Source organism: Egretta garzetta, unplaced genomic scaffold (genome assembly GCF_000687185.1).
Source record: "Egretta garzetta isolate BGI_Z169 unplaced genomic scaffold, ASM68718v1 scaffold537, whole genome shotgun sequence".
NCBI classification, from domain to species: Eukaryota; Metazoa; Chordata; class Aves; order Pelecaniformes; family Ardeidae; genus Egretta; species Egretta garzetta.
The window spans coordinates 202,243-218,506 of NW_009260134.1; the positions used below are offsets into that span (position 1 = coordinate 202,243).

The 16,264-nt window shown below is 37.6% G+C and overlaps 1 protein-coding gene across 3 annotated transcripts in view; it reads right to left on the reverse strand.

Annotated features, from left to right (window-relative positions):
• Nucleotides 1-3,940: 3,940 nt before the first annotated feature.
• CUNH4orf33 (chromosome unknown C4orf33 homolog) overlaps nucleotides 3,941-16,264 on the reverse strand; it is a 15,218-nt gene continuing 2,894 nt past the window's right edge. The window contains exons 1-6 of one of the 3 annotated variants that reach the window (XR_004842379.1): nucleotides 12,599-12,794; nucleotides 10,683-10,743; nucleotides 10,441-10,492; nucleotides 10,108-10,307; nucleotides 7,819-8,455; nucleotides 3,941-3,976 (exon numbers count right to left, since the gene is read on the reverse strand). Coding sequence is in view for 2 of the 3 variants with exons in the window: in XM_009641602.2 (XP_009639897.1) it covers nucleotides 8,356-8,455; nucleotides 10,108-10,307; nucleotides 10,441-10,492; nucleotides 10,683-10,743; nucleotides 12,599-12,785 (600 nt within the window). In the remaining variant the exon portion in view is untranslated. Of the gene's footprint in view, nucleotides 3,977-7,205; nucleotides 8,456-10,107; nucleotides 10,308-10,440; nucleotides 10,493-10,682; nucleotides 10,744-12,598; nucleotides 12,795-16,264 lie in introns of those variants that run through there. The other 2 variants (XM_009641602.2, XM_035897038.1) reach the window with 2 other exon arrangements.

The window sequence follows — 16,264 nt, forward strand, 5'->3', positions numbered from 1 at the left end:
TGCCCTTGACTCTCCTCTCCTGGATTTTTTGCCAGGCCAAGTCCACTCTCTCCTGTCTTCCCTTAGTTCTTCAACCATGTATCCCCAGCCATCCCCTTTTGTTTTCTTGTCCAGTTACTTTCACATTTTATACCCTTTCCCCAGAACTAGTCTTCCTCCATAGCTCCATGTCCCACCCTGCGTTTCCCATCCCCTCTTCACTTCACGGTTCACTCAGCCCACAATAGCCAAGACTGAGCTTCCCGATTTCCTGAATTCTAGCAGCTTGCTTTTTTTTTTTTTTTTTTTTTTTTTTTTCTCAATACCTTGGTTCAGCATGATTTTTCAAGAACATCAGCAAGAAGAGTTGCTTTGCCCCTCAGTTGTAACACAGTTCTAGTATAACTTACAAGCAATGAGAAACAACGTCACTCCCAACCTCCAATTATTTTCAGCTGAGGGGATTTCTTGAACCTGATTTTATATACTTAAAAACCTCCACTTTATCTTTCTTCCAAGTACCTTTCCCAGTCTCCCACTGAGCCCACAGAAACTTCTCAAACACACAGTGGCAATGCAACGTTATGTAAAGTACCACTTCACTCTGCTCTGAGCATGGCACTCACTAGCTTCACGTGATGGTCCATCCTCCTCGTTTTAGAACAAGTCAACCCCCATCCAGCTTCTCTTTGCTGTTACATGCATCCAAACTCTCCAATTTGTAGTCCTTTACCACATCCTTGAAATACTTCTTGTCCAGCCTGAAGACAGCCCTAGCCTAACCAGTAGATGCTCATTAAAAAAAAAAAAAAAAAAAGAGCATTCCCCATCACATAACCTGTCACTGGGAGGCAGAAAGACCACTCAATGTTGAACAAGTTAAAGCCTGGCAATTCTACCTGCCACTGGTGTATTCCCACTCCCTTCAGAAAATTCACCTGTCAAGATGCAAAAAGCTCTTTTGAAGACGTACAGAATGGTTTCTGAAAAGCTGTTTCCCAGAGCTTACAAAAGACTCCCCCTGACAATAATATGGACCTCTCACCGTCTGAAGTCTGACTTCTAGAAGGTATAAGAATCTAAGGAGGTACAAGACCACATTTTTGTCTTCTGACATCATGAACTACTTTCCTCTGAAACAGCTAAGTATTTTGCTGAAATTAAAAAAAGGTTTGAAATAGGTACCTGGCATAAGAGGTTACAGACCACCCTGTTAACAGTTGGGAAAGTAATATGCAACTTTAGAACAAGAACCAATTATTTAAAGTGCCAGGCACAATTAAATATAAATACCATGGCTTGTATCAGCTATAAAGCACTGAGAAAGAGAAAGCACCAGTTTCCAAAATGCCTAATTTGCCAATGGAAGCAAACTCAGCAGTAAGAAGGAAGTGAACCAATTACATTGCCTAGAATTAAAGAGATGAATAATTTTATGACAGCTACTACTGGCACCAAGATACAAACCTCATTGCCTGCAGTGACTGAGTTCAAGAGAGCGAACTCATGAAACGAAACACAAGATTAAACTGGGTAAAAATGTGTCCTACAGAGGGGATTTCTGTATTTTAAACAGATGACATCTGAAAATGCCTTCTTTTTTTTTTTCCTCAAGAATCTGTTGCATATTCCAAGAAAGCCACTAAACTGGTCTGGCTAGGTTGGTTTTAAAACAGCAGTGAAGGCACAGGAATTTAGATTTTATTTCAATGCTACTTTAACACAATTTAGTTAGTTCTGGTTTACCACATGTGTAAGAACACATTTGTATTTGCAAATAAACTACATAAGCAGCAAAAGGTATTTACACACATACTCTGTAGTAGTCTATAGCATTATTTCTCAAAATGAATCATGGACATATTTTGGTATGTTCATAGCTAGGGCAGATACAAACAGTGCCTCCTGAACCATCACTTAAAACCCTCCCACAGATCCTGCAGCTAAGGCTTTCGCTTGTTTTAATCCAGAGGAAAGAAAACAAGCAGTGCTAAGCAGTATGCTCAGATAGAACTAGCTTCTAGAACTGAATTCTCCTGATAACATTGATACTAATTTCGACAGATAGACAAGTAGATGGAAAAAGGCATAATTGCAATACACTTTATGTTTAAACTGTTGCATTGATCTCACTGGGACTATTTGTATGAGCATGTGTATAGCTGTTTATACAACCAGTGTAAATAAGGGTTCTATAATCAGGCTTAAAGCACTTCCCAGCACTTTTGCTGAAGCACTGTTCAGAGACACTGTAGTAAACTAAAGCACTCACTGAAAGCAAAAGGAAGGCATCATCAATAAAATAAATGCAGGTTAACTATCTAACTTCAATAGCATTATTATAAATGTACCATAATTAAATGCTATGAAGTCCACATTAGAGATGGCTTTGGCAGTGAGAAAGAATAGTTTTAAATTTTATGCGGAACAAATTATGCTCTGTGCTGTTCATATTTTGAAAGTATTTTACACGGTCAGAATTTAAAACACAAGAAACGTTATGTGCTGTGCCTTTCAGAGGCACAAAACACCTCAGCCTGGGAAAAAGGAACAGCAAGCAACATAGTACTTAACATCATATTCATCAATATTGTATCATCATAGTGCTGGGCAGTACAAATACTAACTCACTTGCATTTCTAATGAGTTAAATAGAACAGATAACATAGTAGCTATGCCAGTCATGGCAAACAAAACATATATGATCCAGCACGGAGCTTACTAGCTCTAACATCTGACCTAGCATATTAGAGAAAATTATTAAAAAGTATACAAGGACATCAGCAAAATTTTACTCCTGTTCAGAGCTTTTGCATAAAAAAAACCCCACTGTGTGGCATCACTACATGAACTGTTAAGATTTTATCACCCACCTATTACCTACCTGTTAGATTTTATTACCTACCTAATTTGCTCCATCTTTGCATTTAAGACACAAATCACTTCTGCCAGTAGGACACATCACCACTCTAGTTTTCTTTAAAGAAAACTTTCTTTTTGCATTTTTGTATCAAAGCACAACAATCTTCTGTCCTTCTTAAGCTACAGTTTTCACATTGTTTCACATTCTTCTCTAAGCTTCACTCCAGAGCATTCATACCACTCAAGCCTCACCCTTGAAGGGCTGCCCCATCTCTTACAAACCAGGCTGTATTTTACAAAAAAATTCCTTCAGAACTAAATATAACCTTTTTGGAAAGTTTGCAAGAGACTATCCAAGACATTTGCAAAAAAAACAAAACCAAAAAAACCCAACACCACCAAAAAACAAACAAAAAACCCCCAAACAAAAAAACCCACCACCAAACAAACAAAGAAACCCAAAAGAATATTCAAATCATTTGCATATCACAACACTACCTTCTATATTACAGACTTGACAGCTCATGGAATTTATCTTCTGTTAATTTTGTCTCAATTATTTATAGATATACTACTGTTGGAAAATAAACATTAGTACTGTAACTACACAGCATGGCATAGTGTTTCTTTTGATAAAGATGTCTCAAAAAAAAAATCAGAATAAGCCATCATCACCTTGACTGAAACACCTTTTTTTTCTAAAATCAAGGATATACTAAGAAGGAATGGATCTGGTTAAGGATAACTAGGCTGGTGGCGTGAAGGCACAGTTTTGATAAACTTCTTCTTCCACCTAGTGGCAAGAAGCATAAAACACAAGCTCTTTGGGAGCGCAGTCGTAAGACGTTTTCAAACACCAACTCTATAAAGATTCACTAACATTATAAGGGGGACTGAGTCACATAGAAATTCTGGTTTTAATTTCAAGTTCACAACTAATAAACATACTATCGCAAGGAGCTTAGAAATGCACTTACGAGAGAGAATTGTTGAAACAAATCTAAATTCTCTTTACAGGTATATTTTTCTTTCATGAAGCTCAGTATTTTTGTTTTCCAGGTTATTCAGTCTGATCATCTTGTCAGAGATTACAACTATCCAAATCTGCATTGTGCCTCAATTGCTTAAGTATTTACTGAGAAGATTTGAAAAAAAAAAAAAAATTAAAAAGTTACAGCAAAACCACTCAGCATTTCATTAAACTTAGTAAATCAAATACCACAATAGTAACACACATAATTTTAACAGATCATTCTATTGCCCTATAGACAGGGGGGTGGTTGTAGCAGAATATAAGAACTAGTTAAAAATTTCTGCTTAATTATCTGACCACAGTGGAAAAAAATCACACCTATTAGAATTAAGCAGTATGTAAGCAATAGGAATATATCCCTTTTCTCAACTGCAATTTTAAGTAAGAGCAGTGTTTTCAAGCTCATATTCTGCAACTCATTTAGGATCAACATCCTCACAACAGAACCTACTGAATCAGAAAATGGATTAAACCAGAAGTGTATTTCCAGAGGCAATGACAAGTTGGTACCATGTCCTTGTGTTTTCAACTAACCCTGGCATTAAACTTGGGGAAACTCCATCCCTTATCAAAATCAAATTAATAAAAAAATAAATCAAATACTGTGCGCTCGCCAGTGGATATTCACTGATTTCCAAAATAATAAAATTCCTGCCTCTTAGACTCAGCATGTCACATGATATAATTGGCACAAGGCCAAGTATCATCCACAGGAAACATTTATGAGACAGGCTCATTTTTCTTTTTTTTTTCTTTTTTTTTTTTTTAAGAGAGCAATGGATAAGAAGTGCTCACAGGGTTGAAGTGTATAAATCCATTCCAAAGTGAAATGGATTTGTGGATAGAGTGCTTGCATGATCTATGCTTTCTATCATGCAGCTCTGCATTTTATTAAATTGATATCCTACATAAAGTATAACCAGTGTGACAATTTAGAGAATTTATCTGTATTATTTTTGATACAAGTTTGACATGCAAAAACAGCACAATGCTGAATGCCTCTATATATGGATGTACACATACACTGAGCTAGACTGGACTGAATCACATTCTTTCTAAACCAGGATTAACAACTAATGAATATGTACTTAAATGGAACTCATGCAGAACAGGGTTTGTTTTGCCTTTTCCTCGTGTTTGCATGTCATCAAAAAAGAAAGGCAATTCAGGGAAGACAGGCTACAACTGGACTCCACAGCGTAGAACAAGGCCTGGTTAAAAAGCAGATCATAGCAAGAACGCTATGAACTAGTTAGTTATCTCAATGAACATGGATACCCAGCCCTGCAAAGTCCTGGGAGCTTTAAGTGACGCTGGCAAGCATTGTATTGCCCGCTGATGAGCCATGAATTCAGTACTATGTGCCAAGACACTGTGCTTCCACCTAACATATGCCTTACATGGAGACTCCCTCCCTCCCTAAATCCTTGGTTTTAACCAAGGGATTAATTTAACTTGAAACCTTTAGAAACAAGTCAGTGCACAGGTTGTAACTCTGCACTACATGAACCCATACGGAAACCTTCTGATGAAAGCCAGCACTTACAGTTCCAACAGACTCTTAAAGCTTAGAAACATACAAGTGAACCACCTGACAGCAGTGTGGAGTAGCATGTGCCTTGAATAAATCCGTATGATAATTCCCATTTTCAGAAGCATCTAGCATTACATTTTGTACTGCAGAAACAATTATTTTACTTTAAATTACTTATTTAGGGGAACTAATCTATTTCCCTCAAAGTTTATAATTTGCATCCAAAATCAAATCTGAAGTAGTCAGTTTGAAGTGGAAATGAATACGAGATGAAGCCTCTGAATAATTTGATTTACTGTCCTTTACATACAAACCATCATTCATCACGTGAAAACCACCTTTGTGAGGAAAACAGTAAGCTCATTTTGAACCTTTGCATGCACTTTTTTGACAAGGTGTTTAAAATTAAGTCTAAAAGCTTAGTGAAATGTTTTTTGCTTTTGACTGAAATTTCAAAAGCAGCTTTGAGATGTCAGTATCCAGAAGACACTTTTAATCAACGTTTATTGGATTATTCAATATTTCATACTGATGCCATTGTTTAGAATACTTACTGTACATGGATTGAAGGTAAAAAAGCCAAATAACTGAATGTACAATACTTATGATTTTCAACAGATGGCACTTTATAGCAAGGAATCTATAGTGTCTAATTAAAAGATAGCAAAAACAATTGGATGGCTGAGTGCATTGACATGCCAAAGTCTGCATCTGGAAAAGCCTTATATCCTTAAACTTGAAAGTACAGTTCTATAAAACTGGAAGTACAAAGAGGGAATCTAAATCCAAACAAAAACTCTGAAGTAACATTGTATCTCAGATATTAATCACACCAAGATGTTCTTCACAAAGGCAGGATATTCCCATTTTCTTTTCTTCTCAGGCAGAATTTACAGGTAGACTCAAGTTTAAAGATAGCAAAGAAACATCGCCATCAGACTATGGTTATTACTGTATACAAGCTCAGAGGAGAACAGAGAATCCTTTTAGTAATATGAGTTAGAGTGCAGTCTCGTGCAAAACTTTAAGGCATTTTGATGTCTAGAAGCTACACACACAATTTTTAGAACCATTTATGAGCTAAATAAAGAAGAAAGGCCTGGGAGCATTGCTGCCTCCGAGTTACAACCCAAGTTACACTTTTAAGTTGTCTGTCAGTATTATCTGAGTGGAAGGTGCTTACTAATGAAAGTCACAAAAGTCAAACTGAGAATGACAACATTTTAAAAAAATCCACGGGGAGGTAACAGTTATCTTCAGTTACCTAACCTGTAGTTATAGAGAAAAAGTGACTCTTCCTGGAGACGCACAAAGGACAAAAGGCAATGGATACAAGTTGCATCATGAGAAATGGCAATTAGATAAGTTTTCATAACAGAATTAGTTGAGTATTGAAACAGGCTACCCCGAGCATTTGAAGCTTCACCTTTGGAGTTATTCAAAACTTGACAAGGCCCTGAGCAAACTCACCTAGCTTCAACAATAGCCCTGCTTTGAGCAGGATGTTAGACTACAAGAATACCAGCCCCTTCCAGGAACTTGTAGGATTCTAAATTGCTCAGTAGAAAATACTACATGAAAGGATGAGACCCAACACCACATCCTCAGGGCTTACTTTCTGAAAGAGACGCCCTCAATTATGACTGAGCCATCTTCTCTCAGACGCCTAGAACAATCCTTCTCACAAAACTAGAGAACATGACCACCTTTTACCCTGTGATAATGACATTTCAACAGGATGCAGGAAGTCCTCTTTCCAGTAAAGGACCGAGGACCATTTCTTGGACTGAATCCTCATTCTGAACTAAACTTAAGAAGCTTGATTTTAAAGTCACCTAACTTTTCAGATGCAGGATCTGGTCAGTGGGTAAACTTCCCATTTTCTAAGTAAATTTACATAGGATCAAGTCAGCAGCCACAATCAAGCAGCACTTACTATGCTAGACAGAGAAGGAACATCTCATTTGTAAATCCTGTGAGAATTTACAGATTAGACGTTACCATCTAACAGTATTCAGTACTGTTAAAAATATTCATGCCCATATGTAGAAGATGTAGGCACATACAATTAGAGTATTTCCAACGTTAGGTGGCATGCAAACAGAATTCTCACACGTCTTGAGATGAATCCTTAAAGTGATGTGGCAAGGTCTTGAAACAAACAAGCTTTTGTAGGCACACAACTACATCAAAAGGTTTTACTAAACTTTATTGCTCCCAGAAATTTTCCCTGGAATATATAAAACCTTCTGTAAATCTACCCTCTGTACCTAAATACCACTAGAAATTCCACACTGAATTTGAAGCAGAGAGGTCTGCTAACAAAGTAATACAGATTAAGTTCCCTCTTCAGTACTGTGCAAGGGAAAACTTCAGGTATAGGAAGGTATAGGAAAGGGTAGTGTTATACCTCCACAGCATCTTGGAATGCAAGTACACATGGGCCACAAAACATCATGATAGCTATATTCTTTTCTGTTCCTGAAGGAGGCATTCTTTCTCCTAATTGCAATAAAAAAGAAAAATAGGCACATAAGAATGTCATTCAACAGCCAAGAAACAAACTAGCAGCAGTGAAAATACAGAAGAAATGCAGCAACTATAGGGAACAGAGATTCCAAGCCAGACATTGGCCTCATCAGGCTTAGAGCTCTCATGAAAACATAGCTGTAATTTTAGCACATTTTTACCCTTCACTGGTAGGAGTAGATTCGTCTCTTGCACAGGTAAAAAACTCCCCACCAAGATGAATTGAAACACAAGCTGTTGCATACTCCATATGTTTAGAACCAACTGGCCCGGATACTTTACAGTTGATTTTAAGATTGATCAATGATTTTGGTGTCAAGGAAAGCCTTAGCAATCTGATATTTACAAACTCTGCTTAGAATGAAGAAGTTGTTTCCATACAGTTTCATCCAACCTTAATGCTATAAAAACGTATGCCTCAGTTAGTGAGAGACTTCCATATATCTGATTTAGGCTGCTTCCAACCCTCTTGCATCAGTCCTTTCAGGTTCAGATCTTTGAAAAATTCCAGGCGATGACTGCAAAGAGAGGAGAAACAAACAAAGAAGTTGTAAGTCTTGTAGTATGTGTCTTAATAAAAGACAGTTTCCTCAACAGGTTTAATTAATCTTTATTTTCAGGTTTTCTTGGACAGGAATGTAATCAGCATTCCATGTGCTCATTTTCCAAAACTTGAGTTTATAAATAAAAAACGCTACTGTATTTCTGAAAATCTGGTACTGGAAAACAAAGGGCAGCTATATATAACACACAACAAAGGGAAGTTAACAAAGTGCTCACCTTTTAAACTGCCTGGAACCACAGTCAGAGCAAGAGCAGCGATATCCTGCTTTATGACTTATCTGCACTCCAATAGATTAAAAATTTACATCTCTTGACCAATTGAAAAATCGTATCAGAGGGATGTCCTTGCCTTACAGAAAAGGGGAAGACTGGATAGGATAGTGAAGCTAGTAAAGACATTTTTTTCTGTGAGACCAGAAGTGTAGTTTTCTTTTAAATGTTATGAATCAGTTCTTGCTAAGAATTTCTCCTTTAGGTTACCACACAGAAACAATAGAAGGAAGTCAGTGAAGCCAATCGCTAATTAATATTTACATTAAACAACTGCCAAACAGAAGACAGAACATCTGACACTACACTAATCATTTAAAAAGGTAAACGGAATTCTCTTATTAGGAAGTAATTTGTAAGAGTACAGACAAACTAAGAGCAATGAAAGTAGCAAGGAGCAATCTCTTCACATAATTGCATCTGCTACCCATGTCTGAAAAAGTCAAGGGGTTTTTTGGAAGGGGTACTATAGAAAGAATAGAAAGAATCCCTTCCTGAAAAATATTACAGGCATTCTCCAGTTTACCACAGAAAAAGAAAAGTATCTATTTCTTATGGAACACTGATAAAGGGAATGTATTTTATTAGCAATAGCTTAGAATTTATTCAAATAAACAATTGCAGAAGCTAAGTTTTTCTTAAATAAAGGCAAAAAAGGGTAACTTATCTAAAATTTACCTTATCTGGTCGTCACTGTATGTTGAGTAACAAGTTTGCGTAAGAACTATAGTGTACCCTCTAGAGCTAGTTCATTTCTACAAAATTCCCAGACGTAGCAGTTTTTAATCAAATATCTCAGCCTCACAGTCAAAGAAAATAAACAGGCCCAAAGCACAATTTAAAAATCAAGATATTCTAGTTTTTTTATTGATATTGGGTATCCCTTTATTATACTTTTTAGTTTAGTCTGCCTTTTCAAATTTTTCCATAATATGGAGCCATCTGTAGCGGTGAGGTTGTTTGGAACAGTAGGAGAGAAACAAAAGAGATTTACTGGAAACGTATCTGGTGAAATTAACACTAAATGGCATTTCAGGAGGTGCTGGAGGCAAGGAAAAAGTAGAACAACCTATCTATGATTTAGCTGAGGAAGGTGATAAAACAGATGCCCATGGTGTTGAAGGCATCATTTTCTATGCACCTGGGGGATAACAGAGAAATCAAGCACTAATTACAGCTATCTGCCACAGTGCTTTATACAAAGTGCAGTGCCAGTGGATCTGGGGCTAAGCAGTATAATTAAAATACTAGTGGCACTCAATCTGAAAACCAGATTAGCTTTTTTAAGTATCCCAAGAACAGTGCAACTATATTACAGAGCTAATTTCATGCTTACAAATCTGGTTTCTGTCCTTCCTGTAGTTCATGTCGAGGCACGGGATGAAGCGCTTCGTATTTTCTCTCTTCTCCTGAGCCATGAATTGCAAATGCATTGAACTTGTTAGTGCATGGTGGAAAATAATTCCAAGGAAGATGAGCTTTACCTTCCCATTTGGTTTTCATTCTGGTCACCTCAAACTCTAAAGGAAGTTCTTCCTGTTAAAGGAGGGGAAAAAGAAAAAAAAAAAAAAAAAAAAAAAAAAAGAGGTAACATGACTTTCCAATGAGGCAACAAGTACCTAAAACCAATTAGTTGTTCTGAACATTATGAATGTACTTGACCACTTACTTTCCATACTCTTCTTTTGCTAGAAAGCAGCAGCAACAAGTGTTGTCCATGGCTGTCAAAAAAATCAGAGCACAATTTTCTTAAAATGATGCCAAGTTATTAGTGTACTGTTCTGCCACAAATGTCTACTTTCCCCATATTGGAACAATTTCTGTACCCAGTATTCCTCATATATATCTTACAAGCATTAGAACTGGAAATGCAAATTAACATTTGTGACTTTTTTGGACTCCTGTACTTACGGACAAAGTTCAACTTCTAAATACTGTTCAGTTCTGTCACTCAGAAAAAATGCTTCTACAACTAAAAAAAAAAACCAGAGAAACAGGCTGTCAGTATTTTGTATGAACTATTTTGTAATATCCTGACACTTTCATATCCCACTAAAACAATTCTGTTTTCACAGTTTGGCCTGTGCCATGCCAGACTTTGTCTAGCCGTGTACATGCTACTGTCAGCTTCCTAACTATTTGAAATGCTGTGCCGTAACTGTAACTCTTATTTTTAATGCCTATCATCACAAAAAGCTTTATAAAGCACTGTACTAATTTAATTTACTTTACCAACTCCAGCTTTGGAAACACCCATCTTGATGCAGCAGAAAAATAGCAGGTCTACTAACCAACTTTAGCTGCCAGCGCAGTAAGAAAAGCATCAGCACACAGCTATTTCACCTAGTATGCTTGCTGTGAACAAATCTGACCAAGATAGAGTGATCCTAGTCAATCATACTTACAGCACACACTCCAGGTAGAGCACTTAAGTCTTGTGTTTGCTGGTAGCCTGGGGATTCAGGGCATCAGAGACAAAAAAAAAAAAAAAAAAAAAAAAAAGAGAAAACCAGAACATACACTCACAGCAGAGCACACACCCCCTAACTAAGACTGCTAAATCTCAGAAATAGTAGGAAAGCATTTAGCTCTTAAATGGCTTTTCCTTGTAGATGGCTGATACTTTGGACAGGGGATTACTGTTCCAGGTGTACCTGAAAGCCAGGTATGACTGCTGAATCACCTTTCAGGAACACAAAGCAGAACAATAATGGTGTTTCTCATAGCCATGACATAATTAGGAAGCTTTAGTTAGAATTATAAATTAGATATGATTATTTTGTTTTTACATAAGCCTTTGTAGTACAATATCATCAAAGAGGTGCTAATACTGTTCTCGTAGAGCTTTAATCAGAATAGCTCAATAATCAGGAAGTAGAGAACTGCTGGAAACATTAAATTCTTGCATTATTCAAAGCAACAGGTAAAAGTAAAAATATTGATAGGAAAAGAGAAAGAAAACAGCATTACTTTAAGAATGTTCCCCATTCCATTTGGGTACAGTTTTGAACTACATTTTAAAAGCTGCCCTTTGTTTCACGCCTTCCTATTCCTCAAATATACTTTGGAAAAGTGATTAAAATAGACAAATGGTTTAACTGTTGCTCTCTACTTCTAAAAGCAAAATATTTTGATTCTATTTACCTACTGCTAATGTGTTTTTATATAAATATATGCGCCACAAAATTATTTTTATATTCAAATTTGTCAAGTCTCTATTATTCCACAAATTATATCAGTAATCCAGAAACTAAGTTTGAGCGCCTATATTATTGACAGGATCAGGAAGAGTCAGCCTCATCATTCTTGAAATCAATCCAGCTTATTGTACTCCATTTCTCTATGGCCATTGAGCGACATGACATATTTGCTTCTTTTCCCAGTTATTTGTATTGTTGCACTACAATGAAACAGCCACTCACCTTACAGACAGCAGTGTTAGTGATGAAAATCAATTCACCACCGAGAAAAAGAGCATCACTCTTGGTGCAGTTTGGGGTGGTTTACAGCTGAATATAGTATATGGTTTACAGTTATTTAAGGGGCCGTTTAAGAGTAAGGCAGTGATTACAACTAAATTCTTTCCCAGTATTCTTCCCCACAGAAAGGAAGTTTTTTTGCCTTACATTTCAGATTTGATCTTTAAAAGCAGTACTGTGACCAAAGAAGCCAAATTGAATTAGGTGCCATACACTCACATCTGTTACATCAGTTTGAATAAATAACCATCATAGACTCTTAAATAAAGACCAGGCACATCAGCTACAGAGGAACTTCAGCATCTACACAAATCAGATATATATTTTCAGCTGAACAGTTACACTTACCCTCATAGTCCCACAGTCTACTAAAAGGTTTCCCTGGCTCTCCAAGCGGTGCTGGTGGATCATTAAAAAAGGGAGCATTAACTTCCATTAGCAGTTCTGCATTGTCCGGCTTCAGCACAATTCTTACTGGTTCATGGCTTACAGGCAAACCATCCCACGTGTGTTTAATTGCAAATTCCATCTTCATGTACTACATAAATGAGAAGGGAAGTTTCTGTCAAAGAAGATCTCAGATTCAATTTCAGCACCAACTACACTGTTTGCTCAGCCAGGAAAAACACACACTTTCGTACCAAGTCAATCATCGAATCATGTTTTTAGATGTCAGAAGAGCTGGGATAGTTTAGCTTTATAAAGCAACTAAATAAACAGTTACATGAATGCTTTTAATAGGTTTTTATACTTACACGGTTACAAATCACTCTGAAGTCTTACCAAGCTTGACGCATTTCAACTATGTACCTAAATAAGTACCTTCCAAAGCCATCAGAAATATTTATCAAGAGAACAGATAAACAAAACAAAGTCTCCACTACATGAATTGTCTTTCAGTAATATGAGAAAAATAGATTGACAAAAAACTTCCATGAATCTGAGATGCAAGAAGATGGAACAGTTAGCTCATACTTTCCTTCGTGGTCATTGCAAACCAGCCAAACTACCGGATTTCAAGGAAAACTGCAAGCACGTCTTGTTTAACACACTGAATGTTTGCAGAGCAACAAGAATGGAGAACACTGCACTCCAACAGCTGTTGTTACTCAGAAATAACTGTACAAACCTTAAGAATAGCCTTAATCTATTTAATAAGCAAAAGAATCAGTGGAGCCCAGTTTCCAACAAGTTTATGGCCCTTTATCCCTCCCTTTCTCAGTATTATGAGTTCCTTCCCATCTCTACAAGAGTGATCCTTGGTTTGTTCCCTGACACACGTCCTAGCCATACAAGAAGGGAACTGGCAGTATGTAGCCTGACTGAGAATTATGCACATGCTGTTAAGCCCTGTGACCAGAGAGGTGCTCGCTCAGTAGCTAAGTTGTAATTGCGTTTCCTTCAGTGGGGAACACGAAATTGTGTTATTTCATCTCTACCCAGATACCCATTTTCTTGGCACTTGCAGAAAGGTAAGTGTAACTTACCACGTTCTGCAGGTGTAGTACACGAGACAGAACGTAACCACATGCATCACACTTCCCTATGTGCTGTAGCCTTGCTCTTATGACTACACATTAACTGTGTCTCACACCCTCTGCTACAGTCACACTTGCCAGTTTCCATTCACTGGTGTTTATGCTGAAAAGCACCAGACCTCCTCGCTCTGAGTTCAAGGTCAGTAAAATAGGTAGAGGGACCTCAGGTAAGTAGATATACTCAAGACCAAGGAGATGATGATGCAGCCAAAGAAGCTAGACTAGAGAAAATTTGAAGCAACAGCTATAGTAATTAGACGCCTTAATTTAAGAAGTCCAGTAAAAAAGGAAAGTCAAATATTGGACTATCACTTTTGACATAGTTGTATTTAAATAAACTGAAAACTAATTAAATTCTTATTTTAACTGCATGATAAATTACATTTAAATAAATAAAAAGAAGTTTAAATGCATTTTAACTGCATGATATGCCAGACAAGCATCAGATGTGCTTTATGCAAGAGACCTGGGATAGCACCAGAAACTATGGAAGCCTCTACCATCATTAATGTTCACTCCAACCCAAGCGGCAAGTTTCTGGAAGCAAGTTGAAAGAAAACAGTCAGTGTACAAAGCCTGGGAAACAAAGACACCCAACAGCATCCTAACAGCATTCTTAAACCAGCAGAAACTAGCTCATAGTCCAGTATTAGTAGTACCTCAAACAGGCAAACCTAGATCAGCCACAGTTTAAAACAAAAAGAGAGAACTAGTAAGAAAAGGTATTCTAAGCAATACCGTGACAACTCTTCTGCAATAATTACCACGTACGCCACCAAATAAAAGAACAGTATGTTAAATAACAAGTCCCTTTCACAACACAAACAGCTGCTGAACTATATTCAATGGGCTATTTAGCTTTAAACTGATCTAAAAAATATTAATCCACAGGAAATGTAGGCAAGTGTTGTGTTTTTAATTTTCTAAGCTGCACTGAGCAGCATTAGTATGAAGTATCCACAGATGGTAAGACCCCTCCTAATGTTTTTTTGAAATGAACAGAATTCCTGTAAATGGAGTGCATGTGCCTTATGTGCACCTCCTGTGAAAGGAAACAGGGCAGAATTGCACAAGAAGGATCACTTAGAAAAGTAAACTTTAAGAGTAGACAGGTGCATCTAAAAGTTAATTAAAGTGTTATGAACCCACTGTACAGTACACTATTAAATTAACATTATGCTCTTAGAAGTCAACATGTCCCTCTATTATTCTGTTTTCAGTTTGTGCTAATATATTTAACTCTTTGCATTCAGTGGCCAAGGCGAGTATCTGAAACACCTACCTGAAAATACTGCCAGATTTCAGTAGGGGTTTAAAATAATATAGCCTTGTAATAAAAGCAGCCTGGGAAGAACCTAAAATCCAGGGAGAATTACATTACTAGCTATTACAGTTCCATACTGAAGTAAGGAACGTGAAGCTTCCTGTGCGTAAGATGTGAAAGGCTGTCTCAGGAAAAGAGTCGCAACACACCAAGCTTAAAAAAAAAAAAAAAAAGGCAGTAAAATAATAGAAGCTGCTAAACTACTTTAGACACTCCTGTAACTGTAGTGTCTAAAATCAAGATGAGACACAAGATGCATCACACATTCCTAGCTGTACCTAAATTGAGACAGAGGACTCTTTGGTAAAAACCTTAACTCCTGCGTGGACAGCTTACAGTGTACTGAAATGGACATACTGGAGATTTAGCCCATTTTTGTAAACCAAGATTACTTTTGAATAGAACAACACACAATTTTAAAAAGAACCATAAAAGTAATGAGGAAAATTGCAAAATATTCACTAGGTTTTGTTAGAGGTCTACCTAGTGATAAGGGTGCTCAAATTAAAGGACAGCAGATCTAAGATTTTCCAAACTAATGGCCGTTGGTGGAAGTTTTAAGTTTATTGCATTGCATAGACTTAAGTAAGCTACTACTTGCTAGCTACTAGCATGCTTTTAGTCGATAATATAAAGAGCAACTCACGGCAACGGCGTTAAAAATAATTTAAAACAGCAAGAGGAGACCTCTCATTACCTTCTAACACCACACCTCAGCCAGTTGTTAATACACGGTAAAGAGATGCCAACGCTGAAGGAAATAGTTTAATGGCAAACGCTACTTTCTCAGCCTTTTAAGAGCATTCACACCACACGGCCTCAAGCTCCACAGAGCTCAGCCCTCAGCCACGCGGGCGTCGCACCTCACCAGCACAGTCACCTCACGCCTCTCCTGATCGGAGGGGGGGGGGGGGGGGATGATTTACGCCTTCCACCCCAAACGATACTGACGTTAGTAACAAGGCCAAAAACGAGCAGGAAGTAATTAGACCGGTGTTTTTCTTAATTGCTCTAAGAGGATAGGGGGAAAGTTGGAAAGCGCGTGAAGAGAGAGCAGCTTTCGCTGCAGTGAGGGCTTCACTACCAGAGGCGCGAGCTCCCAGAGGGCTCGACGCCGCCCCCCGGTTTCCGCGACCCCCCCGGCTGCTCCAG